At 37.9% G+C, this 17,700-nt stretch overlaps 1 protein-coding gene across 3 annotated transcripts in view; it reads left to right on the forward strand.

Moving 5' to 3' along the window:
• The window catches only part of arhgef12a (Rho guanine nucleotide exchange factor (GEF) 12a), a 61,715-nt gene that overhangs the window by 23,908 nt on the left and 20,107 nt on the right, over positions 1 to 17,700 (forward strand). For 2 of the 3 annotated variants that reach the window (XM_067364892.1, XM_067364891.1), the window contains exons 4-22: positions 1,708 to 1,764; positions 4,480 to 4,578; positions 6,578 to 6,627; positions 6,830 to 6,887; positions 6,968 to 7,140; positions 7,292 to 7,366; positions 7,871 to 7,981; positions 8,221 to 8,328; positions 8,468 to 8,596; positions 8,679 to 8,777; positions 8,858 to 8,968; positions 9,759 to 9,857; positions 10,332 to 10,374; positions 12,651 to 12,756; positions 12,860 to 12,985; positions 13,552 to 13,584; positions 14,158 to 14,275; positions 15,021 to 15,120; positions 17,398 to 17,613. In XM_067364892.1, the coding sequence (XP_067220993.1) occupies positions 1,708 to 1,764; positions 4,480 to 4,578; positions 6,578 to 6,627; positions 6,830 to 6,887; positions 6,968 to 7,140; positions 7,292 to 7,366; positions 7,871 to 7,981; positions 8,221 to 8,328; positions 8,468 to 8,596; positions 8,679 to 8,777; positions 8,858 to 8,968; positions 9,759 to 9,857; positions 10,332 to 10,374; positions 12,651 to 12,756; positions 12,860 to 12,985; positions 13,552 to 13,584; positions 14,158 to 14,275; positions 15,021 to 15,120; positions 17,398 to 17,613 (1,911 nt within the window). The remainder of the gene's footprint in view (positions 1 to 1,707; positions 1,765 to 4,479; positions 4,579 to 6,577; positions 6,628 to 6,829; positions 6,888 to 6,967; positions 7,141 to 7,291; positions 7,367 to 7,870; positions 7,982 to 8,220; positions 8,329 to 8,467; positions 8,597 to 8,678; positions 8,778 to 8,857; positions 8,969 to 9,758; positions 9,858 to 10,331; positions 10,375 to 12,650; positions 12,757 to 12,859; positions 12,986 to 13,551; positions 13,585 to 14,157; positions 14,276 to 15,020; positions 15,121 to 17,397; positions 17,614 to 17,700) is intronic. The other variant, XM_067364894.1, reaches the window with a different exon arrangement.

The raw sequence follows: 17,700 nt of genomic DNA on the forward strand, positions 1-17,700 counted from the left end.
TATAGCCTAATTCTTTTGCATTTTAATCTGTTTGAAAATTTCAGTCAGAGTTGTTTTTGTTTTATTACAAAAAGAGTTCTTAAACCTGTTAAAGTATGACAAAAATGGTTTTGCAAATTTTAATATCGTGATAATACTGTACACTGTGATAAAAGCTTCATCAATTAATTGCAACAGGAAAATTTGATACCGTCACATGCCTAGCCGGGACTCGATCTCAGGTCGCCCAAAGCACATTGGCGCTACATGTCGGCATGTTGCCCATGAGGCCATCGGCGCCGACAACTGGGGGTTTTTTTTTATGGGTTTTTGGTTAAATGCCTGAAATTAAGGTTTGCAGTTAACTTAAGCTCAAGATATTTTGACATTTTATTCTAAAACATAAAATCTATCAGTAATACCCTACTCATAATTTTTTTTTTTTTTCAGCTTTTACTTGTCTTGAAAAAGATAGTTGCTAACAAGTGGCTTAATGAGACAACGGAAATTGTCAGAATCGGGGACATTAAGTGCCATCGGACCAAAACGGGAAAACTCATCTAATCACTAGTCCGTTTTTACAGCCTCATGCTCTTGCAAACTATTCTAACTCAAACTTTCCAACTTCTAGATTTTAAATAAAGACTGAAAGAGGTGTCGAAGCTTAATTGTTGTGAAATTGAAGTCATTCAACTGTGGTGTTCTTTTTTTATAGCCTAACTTTAGCCTTTTACTTCTGGGAAATTGTTGAGGCTACAAAATGTATAAAAGTTATTTATATGTGAAGATTATCTTGCAGAGCAAAACGTGGAAGAATTTGAAACTTTTGTTGGTCACAGGGCTAATTTTCAGCAATAAGCCAAAAATAAGGGAAATCCTATTGGGTTTTTGTCAAGGCACCCAGGGCGATGCTAACTTCTGGGTTGGCCTGAAAACATCATCACAACAACACTATTGCAGTGGACATTTTGAAATGTTTAATGGAAATGAATTGAACTTACAAACATAAAGACATGTCAACATTAAGACAGTGTCAAAGTTCAAGGCCAAACTAATTATTTTAGTAAATAAAAATCATATTAAAATCAAAGGAGTTCTTACAATGTTACTTAATTTTAAATTTCCAGCAAAAATAATTTGAGAATATAGTAGCCTATGATATATCGCCCAACCCTAATATCTTTCCAATTCCCTTAGGAGTGTCTGAGAAGTGTGGCTCTTTTGTGTGATAAATTTCAGCCCAGTTGTATATCCTTACTTAAAGATGTCATAAATCTTATATATCCTGTTAAACAATATCGCTGATTACATTTTTTGTGAGAAATTTAAGTAGGTCTGGCTAATCAGATCCACAATTTGCTCTCGTGTTTATAAGTAACTATGATTAAACATATTTTAAGATGCATCATTGCGTAAGCAATTTAGAGAATGTTATCTCTCGTTAAAGCACTTTTTATGCCAAACTGGGATGGTTATATCTGCATGTGTGCCGATCATTGATTTCTGGGTTAACGCCTGGGGACCTTAATACCTGAACACCTTATTAATCATTTCAGGGGGAGACACTTTGTCTATTGATAAGCAGTGAATTCTCAAAGGTCATACATATTAACAATGACCCACTCCAAAACAGCCACACTTTGTGTATTTGTGCCATTGCTCATTTTTTTCATTTGAGTCCTCTTTCTGTGTCCTCTGTGTTGTGTATCATGATGTTGTGTTGCTCAGATGTGCTGGTGCAGAAGAGTGGATTTGTAGTGGCTGACAGGAGACCTGAGTCTTGTGGTAAGATGATCGCACTGTTGCTGTGTTTCTAGCTCTCTTTCCTCATGATAGGGGGAATCTTCTCCTGCACTGTGAAGTTCAAGTGTTATCAGCTTATATTTAAGTTCAGCTTTTCTGCTGAGTGTATTTTGGGCTGTGTGTGTATTATTGGACTGTAATAGATAACATTATTCTTGATAACTATTTATACTTAAAGGGTTAGTTCACCCAAAAAAGAAAATTGTCATTAATTACTCACCCTCAGTGTGTTCCACACCTGTAAGACCTTCATCTCCTACCTTAATATTATAAAGCGATGAGAATACTTTTTGTGTGCCAAAAATAATAAAAAAGCGGCTTTATTCCACTGAGCTTTGAAGCTTTACGAATCATGAAGCAGTGTTTTGAAATCGCCCATCACTAGATATTGTGGAATAAAGTAACTATTTTGTTATTTTTGGCACACAAAAAGTATTCTCGTTGCTTTATAATATTAAGGTTGAACCACTGTAGTCACATGAACTGTTTTAAATATATCTTTAGTAGCTTTCTGGGCATTGAAAAGGGTAGTGTTAATGCTGGCGATGCAGGCCTCACTGACCCAACGAATTTTATCAGAAATATCTTAATTTGTGCTCAAGGATAAACAGAGGTTTTATGTGTGTGAAACATGAGGGTGAGTAATTAATGACTGGATTTTCATTTTTGGGTGAACTAACCCTTTAATTCAGTTCCATTCAAGGTTATTTGTATAGCATTTTTCACAATACATATTGTTTCAAATGATTCACAGAAAATGCTTGTTTCAGTGATACAATTAGGAGGTATTGTTTCTGTTATTTGCCACTTGGTGATTGACTTTTACTTCAATTACATTGCACTATTTCTTTTTTATATATGTCCTTTTTTAAAAGTGAAAAAATGGTACTCTTCTTTGTGCTACTGTTTAAGTGATCAAAAATTATTCATATGTCCAAAAATTATTTGATTAAAAATATATTAAAACTGTAATATTGTGAATTATCATTATATACCCTTTCTATTTTAATATTTTAAAATGCAATTTATTCATGTGATGTCAAAGTTGAATTTTCAGCATCATTACTCCAGTCTTCAGCGTCACATGATCCTTCAGAAATCATTCTAATATGCTGATTTGATGCTCAAGAAACACATTTCCTTTTTATTATCATGAAAATGGTTGTGTTTGTTAATATTTTTGTGGAAACCATTTTTTTTTTTTTTTTTTTTTTCACGATTCTTGGAATAGAAAGTTCAGAACAGCATTAATTTGAAATAGTAATCTTTTGTAATGTTATAAATGTCTTTTATGCATTTTTAATGCATCCTTGCTGAATAAAAGTATTATTCTTTAACAAATATCATACTAACACCAAACTTTTTATAACAATGCATATTATACAATTATGTAAATTAAGTTAACAGTTAATTTAACATTGAAACCACTATTTAAAACCTTTGGGCAGAATGTAATTTTGTTTCATTTAAGTCTCATAAATGAGAAACTATTGTGTTAAAATTGAATGCCAATAAAAAATGTATTTAGAGGACAATTCAGCACATTTTCTTTCATTAACTCAAGAAAATGTGTATTTATTTTTTTAATTTAATTAATTAATTTATTTGATATATCAATCATTTATTTTATTTATTGACAGCTCCAATGAATTTTTGAGGGTTAAATCTGATAGACAGCATCTGTATGGTGTCCACTTAACAAAAGCCAAACTTACCAAGTCGGAGTAACTTTTTGTAGAAAACATACAATACACTTGCAACATTACATTGCAAAGCAATATTACAATTGCAATTACATTGGTTAGCATGTAAAAGGAGCACTTATCACTTTGTTCAAAGTTAAATTCAGTATTTCAACTTAAGTCATGACAATGTAAATCCGGTAACTTTCACATGACACATGCAAGGATACAAGGAAGATAAATGTCATAACGATACATAAACCACAGTTTATAAGGAGAAAACTCAGTTAATTTAGAAAAACTCTTTTTACTGAATAATTTGTGAAAATCTTTACAGAAGCTTCATATTTCTGCTTTAAACCCTTCAGTCATCCAATAGACATCCATTGCAAGTTTATTACTGAACTGTTTTTACAAATGAGGGACTAAATTTTTTTCCCTGTGATAATCGACAGCCTACTGCAGACAGATAGATAGAGCTCAAGTCATATTTTTAACTTTTTTTCCCTTTTTATAATTGAAGGTATTTCACAAAGGACATCTTGAAGACGGATGTAGATTTGTCTCTGTGTGACTTTTTGATCGTTAACATTGCTCATTTCTGTGATTTTTAGTACTGCGGATGAGCTATCAATTTTAAAAGCAGGCCCATCACTCAAGCTAGCAGTATTAGATGACCGTGATACCCCACACCTCCACAGCACTATCATTTCCTATATCTGTCCATTATTCTGTGTTACTGGCTAGATTTTAATTGGATTGTGAGATTGATGCATACATTTAACAACTCTGCTCTCTCTGATTTTTTTTTTTATGTTGCCAAGTACTTTGTCTTTGACTGTCTGCACTTACTTGCACTGTCATTTCAATCAGGTATTGGAGTCATTGTTACAGTAATCTGCTTTGATAGGCCTCTCCTGGTGAATATTTAATAAAGACATTGACAGTCAAGTAAAATCAGTTTTGTAGCTCCCTTCTTATAATGCGTTCTCTCTTGTTCTCTCCCTCCCTCCAGGGCTGGTTCAGAGATGCGTGATCATTCAGAAAGATGAGAACGGCTTTGGGCTGACCGTCAGTGGGGACAACCCTGTTTTCGTGCAACTCGTCAAACAGGGTAAAACCCCAGTCTAAGATGCCTATCTTTCTTTCTCCGCCCCCATCAGGTCCTGTGGGCATCTGTCGCAGAGACTCTCCCCTCCCCAGGCTGATATGACTTGGCTGCAGGTCAGAAACGGAGCTAATGTGCTCTGACCAGGGCCAATTAGAGAACACATAAAGCATCGTAAAGGAGGCTGCATACTCATTGAATAAAGTAGAAGGAACTATAAACAATCCCATAGAGCTTAGTCAGGGTCTATGGGATTTTTAAATTTGAGCAAAAAGAAAATGAGGCTGTGAGGGACTGTAATACAGTCTTTTCAATGGACTGTACTATTGTTTAACAACAAGACAATTGTTCAGCTTTTTCCACAAAAATGTCAGTAGACAAAACTCCATAAAACAGTTTTGAGAGTTGTGAAAATTAATTGTAAAAACGACCGAATGCATGACTTTATAAAGACCAGGGGCCCTATTTTAACGATCTAAACGCAAAGTGTAAAGCGCACGGCGAAGATGCACTCAGGGCGTTTCCAAATGCACTTTTGCTATTTTAACGACGGAACAAAGGTCCGTGCGCCGGGGCGCATTTTTGAAATGGTTTGTCCCTATTCTCTTAATGAGTAATGGGCGTAACGTTCAATAAACCAATCAGAGTTTCATCTCCCATTCCCTTTAAGAGCGAGATGTGCTCGCGCCATGGAGGATTGCTATTTACATGGCGGAATTTGTTGGCGGAAAAGCTGAACGATTTTCAAGCGAAGAAACCGATCTGCTCGTGCGCGAAGTTAAAGTCAGTTAATATATGTGCGTTTAATTAGCCAATTTTGTTCATCATTATAAGTAGTAATAGGCTGAATTGAAAATAGGTAGCCTAATTCTAATACACGCAATGACTATTCATCATTACATTTTTATATTTATGAAGCCTACACAATAATATTCTTTTACACTGCAATCCTTTTGTTTTTAATATTTGGCATGTTTGTGTGATGCGCATCCCTGTGTGTAATAAGCAAAGTCAACGTGCACTGTGGACGCGCCCAGAGGTGCAGTTTCTACCAACGCGCTCTAACAAAAAAATATTGCACCATTGACTTTAGACTTTAGACCAGGTTTGTGTTGGTCTGTGGCGCAGTTTATTTTCAGCTCCTTAAAATAGCAATGCGCCGGCAATGCGCCTGAACACATGGGCGCACTAACTGGCGCAAATGCATTTACTAATTTAAGGACGTGGCGCTGAACGAGAAAACGAAAACGGCGCCGGACACGAACTAGCAAACACACTTGCGCTGCGCCTTGCGTCGCATTGCGCCGGGTGTATTATAGGGCCCTAAGTCTGTCCCAAACAGCTTTGTTTTCATACAAGTACATTTCAATATGATGCCTACCCTGACTATGGTGTTTTGTTTTGTTTTTTGTTTTGTTTTGTTTTGTTTTGTTTTGTTTTGTTGTTTTGTTTTGTTTTTTGTTTTGTTTTGTTTTGTTTTTTGTTTTGTTTTGTTTTGTTTTTTGTTTTGTTTTTTGTTTTGTTTTGTTTTGTGTTTTTTGTGTTTTTTGTGTTGTGTTGCTTTGTGTTTTGTGTTGTGTTGTGTTTTGTGTTTTGTTATTATTTTTTGTTTGTTTTGTTTGATTTTATTTATTATCTCAGTCTGTATGGTGCTCCTTTAGGACGCAATGCACAATATTCTCTGGAACTGTGTCCTAATACACTCATAATTGTCTTCTAAAAGTTTACCACTTTGTTCACATTGTAGTGAACGAGTCAACAAGTCTGTAAGAGACAGTGAATGCTCGAATGCACAAAATGGATGTTTCATCATTTGCAAAATGACAGTAAAAACCAATTTGTGTGCAGTGTAAATGGAGCACATAAACCACATAGCAATTTGCTAAAAACCACCCAGAAACCCCTTTAGCAACCTTGTAGCAGTGCTCTGGCAACCACCCACCACACTAAATAACACTTTCATACTCATTGTAAAACTTCATAATCATCTTCTGTTTTTCGGTAGATGGAGCTGCCATGCGTGCAGGTGTTCAGACGGGGGACAGGATTATTAAGGTGAGACACTTGCAGATACAAGGTTATTATATGGAGCTGCCCACCCCTTCTCTCTTTTCACCACTGCATTTCTGCATCTGTCTATTCTGCCACCTGCTGGTCACAAAATGACCATGTTTGTGTCGGTGTAGGAGAACTTGCATGCATATGTTTGTATAGTTAGAGTTTAATGCATTTTGAATGCTTTTCTCCTCTGCTTTAGGTGAATGGGACCTTGGTGACACAATCAAACCATGTGGAAGTGGTAAATTTAATCAAATGTGAGTATAAACCATATGCTTAGTTAAAGATGGACACCTCATGGTTCCACTGCTGACCCAAATTAATTTGTTCTTCACAGCCGGTTCATATGTGGCCCTCACAGTATTAGGCCGGCCTCCGGGGTTGCCCCAGATCCCCCTCTCTGAGGTAAATGTGGGGCTCGGGTCACCGGGGTGTTTCGGGGACCCTTTTATTACATCTCCCAATTCTTACAATGCAGTGGAACGCACCTCCTCTCCTCTTGTACCATGGGTAAGCACCCAATACCTTCTTTGTTGTCTTGTTTTTCATTTGTGTTTATTTGTTGTCAGTTTACTTCCTCGTATCTCTCCTCCAATTAAATTACGTGTTCAATATTTATCATTTGCTCCTCCTTGTCATATCTCAACCCAACCCTACGTAGGAAGAGAACAGTGCTTCACACAACCAAAGATTGGACAACAAGAGGATGGTGTCCAAGGAGCAACAGGACATGCAGGTCAGAATCTAAATATCAGACTTAAAAATACTGGTTTAAAGTAGACACATAGGCTCTTTTCAATTTCACATAGTGTGTCCGTCAGTAAAGCGTTAAAGTTACAGAGCTGTATTGTTGCAGTATGACTTAAGTTGATAAGAATGAGGCCTTTCCTGTTGGGAGGTAATTTCAGCTCCAGTTTAGCTGATAAGTAAGAGGGCAGACCTAAGTCCCTCCCACTATGTTTCGACACAGTGTAGTTTTACCACCTTCGTAGTGCTTGTAAACACAGATCTGTCATTCTGATTTTCTTGGAGAGCGACATAGAAGTAGACCTTTATAATATAATAAATATAAGCATTGAGTACAGAGTAGAGCAGCATGTCAGAGCGGTTGTTAGATTGCCTTTTGCCTTTTGACTAGAGTGTAAGAGGTCTGATTATATGGTATATGAAAATTTATGAAAATTTAACTGGAATGTAAGAGGCCTGATTATACAGTATATGAAAATTTCTCATTCTTTAGGGACTAAGGGAGGACTACAGCAGAACTCCTACAGCCAAACCACTACGGGACATCCAGGAAGCCAAGAAGCACATTCCACATCAGCAGGGCCAGCTCAACAGGGCTACACATGTATGACATTTCTGACCAGTTGCAATGATATTCACATTCTAAACATCACCAACATGTGAATATATATATATATATATATTTTTTTACATTCTAGCATGAAATCCTATTCTAGGACACCCCCATAAAACAAAATGGGGGGGGGGGGGACTTTGAAAATTGGCTCAATAGCTCCACCTTTTAGAAGACAATGATAAAATATAATGAACATTGTTGAATAATGCCATAAATCTGTACTTTAGGAGGGTCTGTGTCTCAGGAACAGTGAAGATGGCTGTTGGGTGGATGAGAATCAATATAAGGGAGATTTCAGCCCGGAGGGTTTCTGGAGTGGAAGTTCAGTATCAGCTGTAAGTGTACTATGCACTCTCTTTCTTTGAAATATCTACACTGATCTCAGTTAAACAGTGGCACTTATCATGAGTATACTCAATAGCACTTGTTCCTTTCTTCCCTGTGGTGTAATTAATTGTGTATATCGTGTGACAGGTTCAGCGCCAGTTCTATCCGGCCTCTCCAGAGAGCCAAAGGGACTCCAACTGTTCCAGTCCGAAGAGCACCCCTAGAGACAGCCTCAACTCCTGCCCATCCCCTGAGGTCGAGGATGGCTCTGACCTGGTGAGAACCATTGCTTTTGACAGACCATACCATCTGATTTCAGATCAGCACAATTGTCAACCCTCTCTGCTTCCTGCCGTAGGATTCTCGTTTCCAATCCTCCATAGGGAGCCCACCCTCCCGCCTGGCTTCAGAAATCATTGCTGCTGAAGATGATGACTTTGACACAGAGCAGGAGCAGGTATTCTCAGTTCCTTTCCCTCAGTATAGAAACCTTGATCTTGGTCACCTGACTCTCTAAACTGATCTGATGTGTTCCAGGTGAATGGCCAGTGCAGCTGCTTCCAGAATATTGAGCTCCTCAAGACTCGCCCCGCTCATCTTGCTGCTTTCCTGCACCATGTGATCTCCCAGTTTGACCCTGCGCCTCTGGTGAGTTCCAGCAGTAATTAGCAGTGCTTGTTAAAGCAGGCAAGACTATTACTATCGGTCATGATTTTCTAAGCAATCAGATTTATGGTATCACCTTACAGACAATAATGAGCCTTTAACATATATGCTTAAAATAGCTTATTCCACACTCAATTGCACACACAAAGCTTGCCGCAAAGCACCAGCAAAAGTAATGATTGTTTTGATAAATGTTTTGAGGGGAAAAAAATAGCAAGGAGACACTTTAATTATTTATAAACTAGTGTTTTCTGAATCACTGTCAGCTGCAAAGATGAAGTTGAAGATGATGCCTCGCCATCTCCACAGTATAGTGAACGTGACTATAGAGACTATTTCATACGGTTTACGTAAGCAGAGTGTATTTCTTTTCGATTTGAATTGGTTCATTTACAAGTAGACATTTCAAGCTTTCTATATATATTTCTCACGTCTGTGAGGTAAGTAGCCTATACGCTGAGTTTCGGTTCATTTTTTAAGGTGCATCCTTTTTTCCTTTATTTTACAAAGGCCCAATGTTTTATTGTTATTTATGATATTAAATTGCAGTTTTGAATGATGTATTACTCTTATCTGTATGACCACAAATGACAAAGTATTTCAAGTTGTTTCCACTGTTATCAGGAAAAATGCAAGTGATTGCGCCAGAGCCTCCATGTCATGCAGTACTTTAGCTTCCACTCTCTGCACAAACACTTGGATATGCGCCTAATAAATGGCGCACATTATAGGTTAACATTTAACGTTATGAATCCCTCTGAATCCCTCACAGCTCTGCTACCTGTACGCTGACCTCTACAAACAGACCAACTCCAAAGAAATGCGGCGCATCTTCATGGACTTCTTGACGTTCTTCATAGACCGGGGGGCAGTAAGTGGAGCTTTTCACACCTCATCCCTTCTCCCTTTAACCCGTCATTGTCTGCACTGTCTTGGTGTCATTTGGTCTGTGGGCATGTTGAGGCAAAAGCCTGGATCCACCCAGATCAACCGTGCCTTTTATCCCGAGAGGTGTGTGGAGGGTTACTCCTTTCCCAGCACCCTCAGGGTCAGGAAGCAAACGCTCTCTCAGACAACCTTTTACCTCCACGGTCATTGCATGTTGTTGTTCTCAAACTCAGTGTTAGACTATGAGTGGGTGCAAGTCTTCCCTGCAGCAAACTTTGTTCTCTTTCTGCCAGATGTACGGGTAGTTCATTTGGAAAATCGTACATATATTTTTTCCCAGAGCTCAGCTGTTTTGTTACCTTGTTATTTTAGTGTTTGTAGTTTTTGCAGGCAAAAAATAAATAAAACTACTTCTTTTGTCAGAAACCCTTTTTAATTTTTTATTTTCATTCAACAGAATTTGAAGGTCGCTGTGCCTGAATCTATCTCCACTGAGCTCGGTAAGCACAGTTAATTTTAGAAGCGCCTTAATGGAAGCACAAAACTCATTCTCACCCTCGCATTGTTTTTTCAACAGTCGTGTTTCTGTGTTCATTTCAACATCCAACCACATAATCATTTCTCAGCCCTCTGTGGGAAACCTGCAGTTGTTCTGAAGGCACAAATCCTGTTTAACATTCATGTTGACTCTCCGTGTAATTATGGATTTAGCATCTGAAGCACTTGGTCACTCTGACCGTGTGTCATGTTGACATTGCTTGAAGAGGCAACATGTTTAGTGAAGACTGCCCTCTGTATGGCCCAAATGAGCTGTTTCCTGTTGTTTACTGATCATAAACGGGTGTATTCCTGTGCCGTGTATTTGTGAGAAATGTTTTTTTGTTTATGTACCTAGATGTAGGTTGGGGATGTCCTCAATAGGGAAATCGATAATAATGAAAATACATTTATTTTTACATTCTAAAAATGTAACAAGTTTTCTTTTAGGGTTTGTCTAAAGTAATTATAATGAAGTTTTATATAAAAAAAATTAAGTGTAATTTGACCCCATTTAGATAGCTTAGTAAATGTGTATGTGGGCTGATTTGTCCTTTAAAAGACTGTAAAAACCTGACATTGCCTAGATTGTTGGATAAGCTAAGGGTCTAAATGAGTACAATGGCTCAATTACCTTGCTAGATGATGCTTTGATTAAAATGTAAAAATGCGAAACTAAAAACAGTAAAGGTGATGATATGTGGGGCAACTTTATGAGCAATGTTGCTGGGCAATGTTGCTGTCAACCTGGTGAGACACAGAGCAACTAATTAGGGCATTGGAAAGTTGGCAGCAACCAAACTAATGGAGCAAATCTATTGCCAACCCAATAAATACTTTATTATTAAACACTCTTTATTTTAACTTTTCGAATATTTTCTTCATTTTTATTAAATATAAATGCCTTTCCAATCGATACGTGATGGGAAAAGGGAGAAGAACGAGCAAAAGGTGAATATGAACCCAGGTCGATCACGTCAAAAACTACTTTCTCATGCCATAGCTTACGCCACTGCAGACGTTAATTGAAGCTCGTCTTTTTAGCATTTAACTAAAAATATTCTATGGCTAAATTACAGCCTAAGTGCATTAAAGGATCAGTCCACTTTCAAATGAAATTTTCCTGATAATTTACTCACCCCCATGTCATCCAAGATGTTCATGTCTTTCTTTCTTCAGGCGAAACGAAATTAAGGTTTTGTTGAAAACATTCCAGGATTATTCTCCTTATAGTGGACTTCAATGGAGCCCAAACGGTTGAAGGTCAAAATTACAGTTTCAGTGCAGCTTCAAAGGGCTTTAAACGATATCAGACAAGGAATAAGGGTCTTATTCGCGATCTTTCTACAAAAATACAACCGTTTATGCTTTATAAACACAAAATATCCCCTTGAACTTACTTCCTGTTTCTGCAATCTTCAAAAAGCTTACGCTGTATGTCCTACACCTTCCCTATTCTACTTACGGAAAAAAAACGAAAACTGGCGCTGCGTTCATTCCGTAAGTAGAATAGGGAAGGCGTAGGACATTCAGCTTAAGCTTTTTGAAGAATACAGAAACGGGAAGTACGTTAAAGGCGATATTTTGTGTTTATAGAGCATAAACGGTTGTATTTTTGTAGAAAGATCGCTAGATAAGACCCTTATTCTTTGTCTGGTATTGTTTAAAGCCGTTTGAAGCCCTTTGAAGCTGCACTGTGATTTTGTGAAACTAATTTTGACCTTCAACCTGTTGGTAGCCGTTGAAATCCACTATAAGGAGAAAAATCCTGTAATATTTTCATCAAAAACCTTAATTTCTTCGACTGAAGAAAGAAAGATATGAACATCTTGGATGACATGGGGGTGAGTAAATTATCAGGAAAAGTTTATTTAAAAGTGGACTAATCCTTTAAATTGGACATCTGTTAGTATTTTAAGCATTAAATGATGTAAATTCCCTGTTTTGGTTTGACACATGACAACTTACCAGCATAAAAAGATAAAGTTCACACTCCTTTTCTTCGCTCCACTGCCGCTGAAAGGCCGCCATCTTGTTTGAATTTTTCCTGAAACCTCCAAGCCAGTCACATGATCGGCTGCTAGCATTCTAATTGGAGGATCTCAGAAAAAAAATCTAAAGTACCCAGATAGAAATTTGTTGCTCATTCTCAATGGGAAAATGCCCACGCAACATTGCTCAAAAAGTTGCCCTGTGTATCATCACATTAAGATTACTCTTTATTTTTATGTGTTGTCAGAGCGGCGGAGACCAGAACTGATTCCTGAGGAATTACACAGGCAGTATATACAGACAATGCAGGAAATGCTCCTTCCTGATGTTCAGAGAAACTTGGAGGACTTCAGGTCAGGAATATAGACATTCACCATCAGAGCTATCCTGTGATCCACATTGTTCTCATTCTGATTGACAGTAACACCTTCAAAACATCCGCATCCAATCTTACAGGCAGAAGCGCAGTATGGGTTTGACCCTGGCTGATGTAGAACTGTCTCGCCTGGACTCTGAACAGCTGGCTGTAGAGAGAGAGAGATCCTGTGCTGAAAACATCCTCTCCAAGATAGATGACATTCTGTGAGAATCTCACACACTCTGTGAATCACTCCATATTAGGGCTGGGTGATTATATTGAATAGTAATGATAAATGTCCAGTGATTTTACTGACAATATTCAACTAGTATACTTTTTATTTGACCATAAAGTTTCCTTAAGACAATGACATTAGATTAGTTTTGTGATCTTTCATAGTATTGATGGGACAGCTGTTAAAAATATGTCTGATTAAATGACGCAAAAAGGCTAATTTGAACCAATAACTTTTATTCATAAATATGTTAAATAGCAAATATTATATGTATGTCAAATTAACATTTTGTGTTCAGTTTACATGACAAGTTGCCACATAATAAGTGGGATAATTTCAAAGTGAGGCCTGCTGACTATACCCTTTCCTATAGCATTGCCTCACCCCCCTTTTTATAACTCCGGGCCCCCCAGTTTTGAACCACTGCTTTAGCCCTTTTTATTTTTTAATTTCAGAGCAAATACATTAATATATATATCATCCAGCCCTACTCCACATACTCAAGATTTCCTCTTCAATGGCTATCCTCCATCTTTACACGTGTCTCTCTTTCAGGTCGACTTCACAACCCACAGAAGAGGAGAAATGGTGAGGCTTTCTCATGTTTTCCTCCGGCAAACCGCATCCATAATGATCGACAATAAAGACATTAAAGATGAGGGTTATTTGATCGTGCGTAAAGATGTTGCATTGGATTTGTTTGTAAATTGTCAGCCTGGGGTGCCAGCGCACTGACACTTGACACAAATGCAAGATGCTGCAGAACAGAGCGACTTAATGAGATTCCTAATCTTCATGCATTTCCTAGTCCTCATTTACCATAATGTAGGCAAACATATTTGAGATGCCATATGGAAACGCCACAAGTTTGTATGATTTATGAATGTACAGCACATATGTGAGAAGATAGATGGGGAACTTGTGTGTGTGTGTCCATGTGAGTTTTGTGACATATGGCAGAAGGCACAATAAGATAGGAGTCATGTGGAACAGAAGGAGTTGGCCACATGGAGCCAACAGCACTCAACAGGCACAACACAACCCTCAGAGACTCAAATCTAAATTAGGAATTAATACTTTGATACTCAACGCTGTGCTCTAGTTACTGAAGTTGGATAAGGAGTCAAATTCATCCCTAAAACTGAGTTTTGTCTCTTCCAGCACCACGATACAGTATGTGATCTTCATGTACATGAAGCATCTGGGAGTGCGGGTGAAAGAGCAACGAAACCTGGAGTCCAAACGAGTTCGAATTAATTTCCTTCCTTCCAAACTGAGGGTACATGCTCATACCATTTCCATCTGCCTCAAATTTTTTCACATTTCAACCACATTAACTGTTCCAAAACCTAGTCAGTTGCCTTGCTATCTACATACAGTATGCAATTATGTGCAGAGGATACAGCGAAACAAAACCCCAGTCACGAATTAGAAGTCTAAAACGTTTAAACTGCGAGGGGCATCTAAGCTTACGCTACTCCTACATCCTGCATCATGCGTTGCATCAGGGGTTGTTCTTGTGGCGCAAGTCAACTTGCACAGTATGTGTACGGTTGCCTGCCAGAAGCTATTTATTTTAGATGTTTTAAAGTTTTAAATATGGATATTTTTCTTACAAAAACCCATCGTTTCATTTCAGAAGGCCTTTATTAACCCCCTGGAGCCGTAAGAATTATTTTTATAATGGATGGATGCTTTTTTTGGGGCTTTAAAATCTTGCCCCCCATTCACTACCATTATAAAGCTTGGAAGAGCCAGGATATTTTTAAATATATCTCAGATTGTGTTAATCTGAAAGAAGATAGTCGTATACACCTAGAATGGAGAGTAAATCATAGGATCATTTTCATTTTTGGGTGAACTAACCCTTTAAGTTGCCTTTGTGTCCAGAGCACGCTTATGATGTCTTGAAATGCTGCCCCTGTAGGCACTTTACTAGGTTTTGGAACAGAGCAATTATCTTCTCAGTCTTTCCATGGCAAAGCCGTTACCCTGAGGGTAGTTGTTTTATCCTTCCTGAACAGAAAAGCAAAACAGAAAAGGAAGGGGAGGAGAAACTGAAAAGACCTCGCTTCCCCATCCGGGTTCCCCCGCGGTGGCCCAGTCGCATCGATTCAGTACCGTGTAAGTCTAAAGAGAAATTATACAACCCGCAGCTATTTAAGACACTTTTTTTTTTCTTTTTTTTCCAATAAGGCTTTGAACTTTTCTTTTTTTTTTTATCCATCATTAATTAATGGCTGGTTTGAGAAAATGTACCAGACATATCATACATTGTTTACCAGCCACAAAACTGTCCATATATTATTGAAATAAAAACAGGCATTGTAGTTTTTTTAACACATTAACATGTTGAAACTGTCTACATTTGTTTAATATGTTCAAGCTATACAGGTAAACTGAATTAAACTAAAATGAGAACACATGAATGTCAGTCATATTTGTTGGGTCCCTTTGTGAATATCCATATTTCACATTTTACAATATGATGTTGTAATGCATAAATTTACTTAGAGTTTAAAGCGAATGATTTAAGTTTTTAGTGCTTTAATTTTAATGTATTTACAAAAAAATTTGACAACTTGAATTTTAATATCTGCCACATATATACAGTACAGTGCTCGGCGTGAATGAGAACACCCCCTTTGAAAAGTAACATTTTAAACAATATCTCAATGAACACAAAACAATTTCCAAAATGTTGACAAGACTAAGTTTAATATAACATCTGTTTAACTTATAAAATGAAAGTAAGGTTAATAATATAACTTAGATTACACATTTTTCAGTTTTACTCAAATTAGGTTGATGCAAAAATGAGTACACCCCACAACAAAAACTAGTCGTTTTTAATTAAGTCTTCTAGGCATGGAATGAAATGAATGGAACTCTCATGGAATGAAGTTGGTGACATTTTGCAACTTCAATCTTTTTTCATTCTTCAAAAATGACCTCTTTTAGAGACTGGATGCTGGATGGAGAGTGATGCTCAACTTGTCTCTTCAGAATTCCCCATAGGTGTTCGATTGGGTTCAGATCAGGAGCCACTGAATCACTTTCACCCTGTTGTTCTTCAGAAATCCAACAGTGGCCTTAGATGTGTGTTTAGGATCATTGTTATGTTGGAAAAGTGCACGACGACCAAGGGCACAGAGTGATGGTAGCATCTTCTCTTACAGTATAGAGCAGTACATCTGTGAATTCATGATGCCATCAATGAAATGCAGCTCATTGACACCAGCAGCACTCATGCTGCCCCACATAAGGACACTGCCACCACCATGTTTCACTGTAGGCACCATGCATTTTTCTTTGTATTCCTCACCTGTGAGACGCCATACAGTTTTGAAGCCATCAGTTCCAAAAACATTTATCTTGGTCTCATCACTCCAGAGTATAAAGTCCCAGTAGTCTTCATCTTTGTCAGAATGGGCCCTGGCAAACTGTAGGTGGGCTTTTTCTGTGCCTGGGCTTTAGGAGAGGCTTCTTTCGTGGACGGCACCCATGCATGCCATTCCTCTGCAGTGTACACAGTATTGTGTCACGGGAAATAGTCACCCCAGCTTGGCTTTCTACTTCTTTAGATATCTGCAGCGAACTTGCATGCCGATTTTCTTCAACCCTACTTATTTTTGTACCACTTTTGCTGCAGTATTCTGAGTGATAAGTAAAGCTTTGCTGATCTTCTTGTAGCCTTCACCTTTCTGGTGTAAAGAAATTATTTTCTTTCTTGTAACATTTCTCTTCCATGTTGTGCCATTGCTGACAGCATGAAATGGGAAGGGGTTTTAACACCCTTTTAATAGTCACCTGTGTAATGAATAATTAGACTCACCTGTGGTTGAATTCTTGTTAAATTAGACATTTGTAGTCTAAAAGTTAGCTTTGCTCCAGAGACTTTCAGTGGGGTGTACTCATTTATGCATCACCCTAATTTGAGTAAAACTGAAAATTTTGTTCTAAGTTATATTATTAACCTCACTTTCATGTTATAAATTAAACAGATGTTGTATAAAACTTAGTCTTGTCAACATTTTGGAAATTGTTTTTGTGTTCATCGAGATATTGTTTAAAATGTTTCTTTTCAAAGGGAGTGTACTCATTTACGCTGAGCACTGTATATTGTTTTATTTTAAATTGTAATAGTATTTCACAATATTTTATCAAAGATTTTGATCAAATACATGCAGCCTTGGTTAGCATAAGTGATTTTCAAAAACATAAAAACATCTTACCGACCACAAACTTTTGAACAGTAGTGTAGTTAATGCTAGGCCCTGAAAGCTTGCGATTTCTGGCTGTTTTTAAACGCTGAAGACCTGTCCTCATTTTGCTTTCCTTCCTCTGGGTGGTAAAAGATTCATATTGATGTTAAATCTTGTTTGGTGTGTGTTTGAGCAGCTGGGAGGGCCGGGGACAACATCAAGCAAAGGCCTCAGAAGCAGATGTCTCAGCCATCGATGGGCGGGTCAGACCTGATAGAGGGTGGACGTTTGCGGGGCAGTCAGTCGAGTGAGGGCTCAGACCTCTTACAGAGCCCAGGACTGATCACCTCTCCCCCCTTCAGCGCCTCTTATAGCTCACCAACAGACCCCTCTCTCAGGGACCCAGAGTTTAGTGAGTACAGCATCTCCATCTCATTCATCAGAGCAATCTTTCCTTTCATTTCCTGGGCATGCTGTCTGAGACTGTTCTGTGTCCTCA

This window comes from Chanodichthys erythropterus, chromosome 17 (assembly GCF_024489055.1).
Source record: "Chanodichthys erythropterus isolate Z2021 chromosome 17, ASM2448905v1, whole genome shotgun sequence".
Lineage (NCBI taxonomy): Eukaryota > Metazoa > Chordata > Actinopteri > Cypriniformes > Xenocyprididae > Chanodichthys > Chanodichthys erythropterus.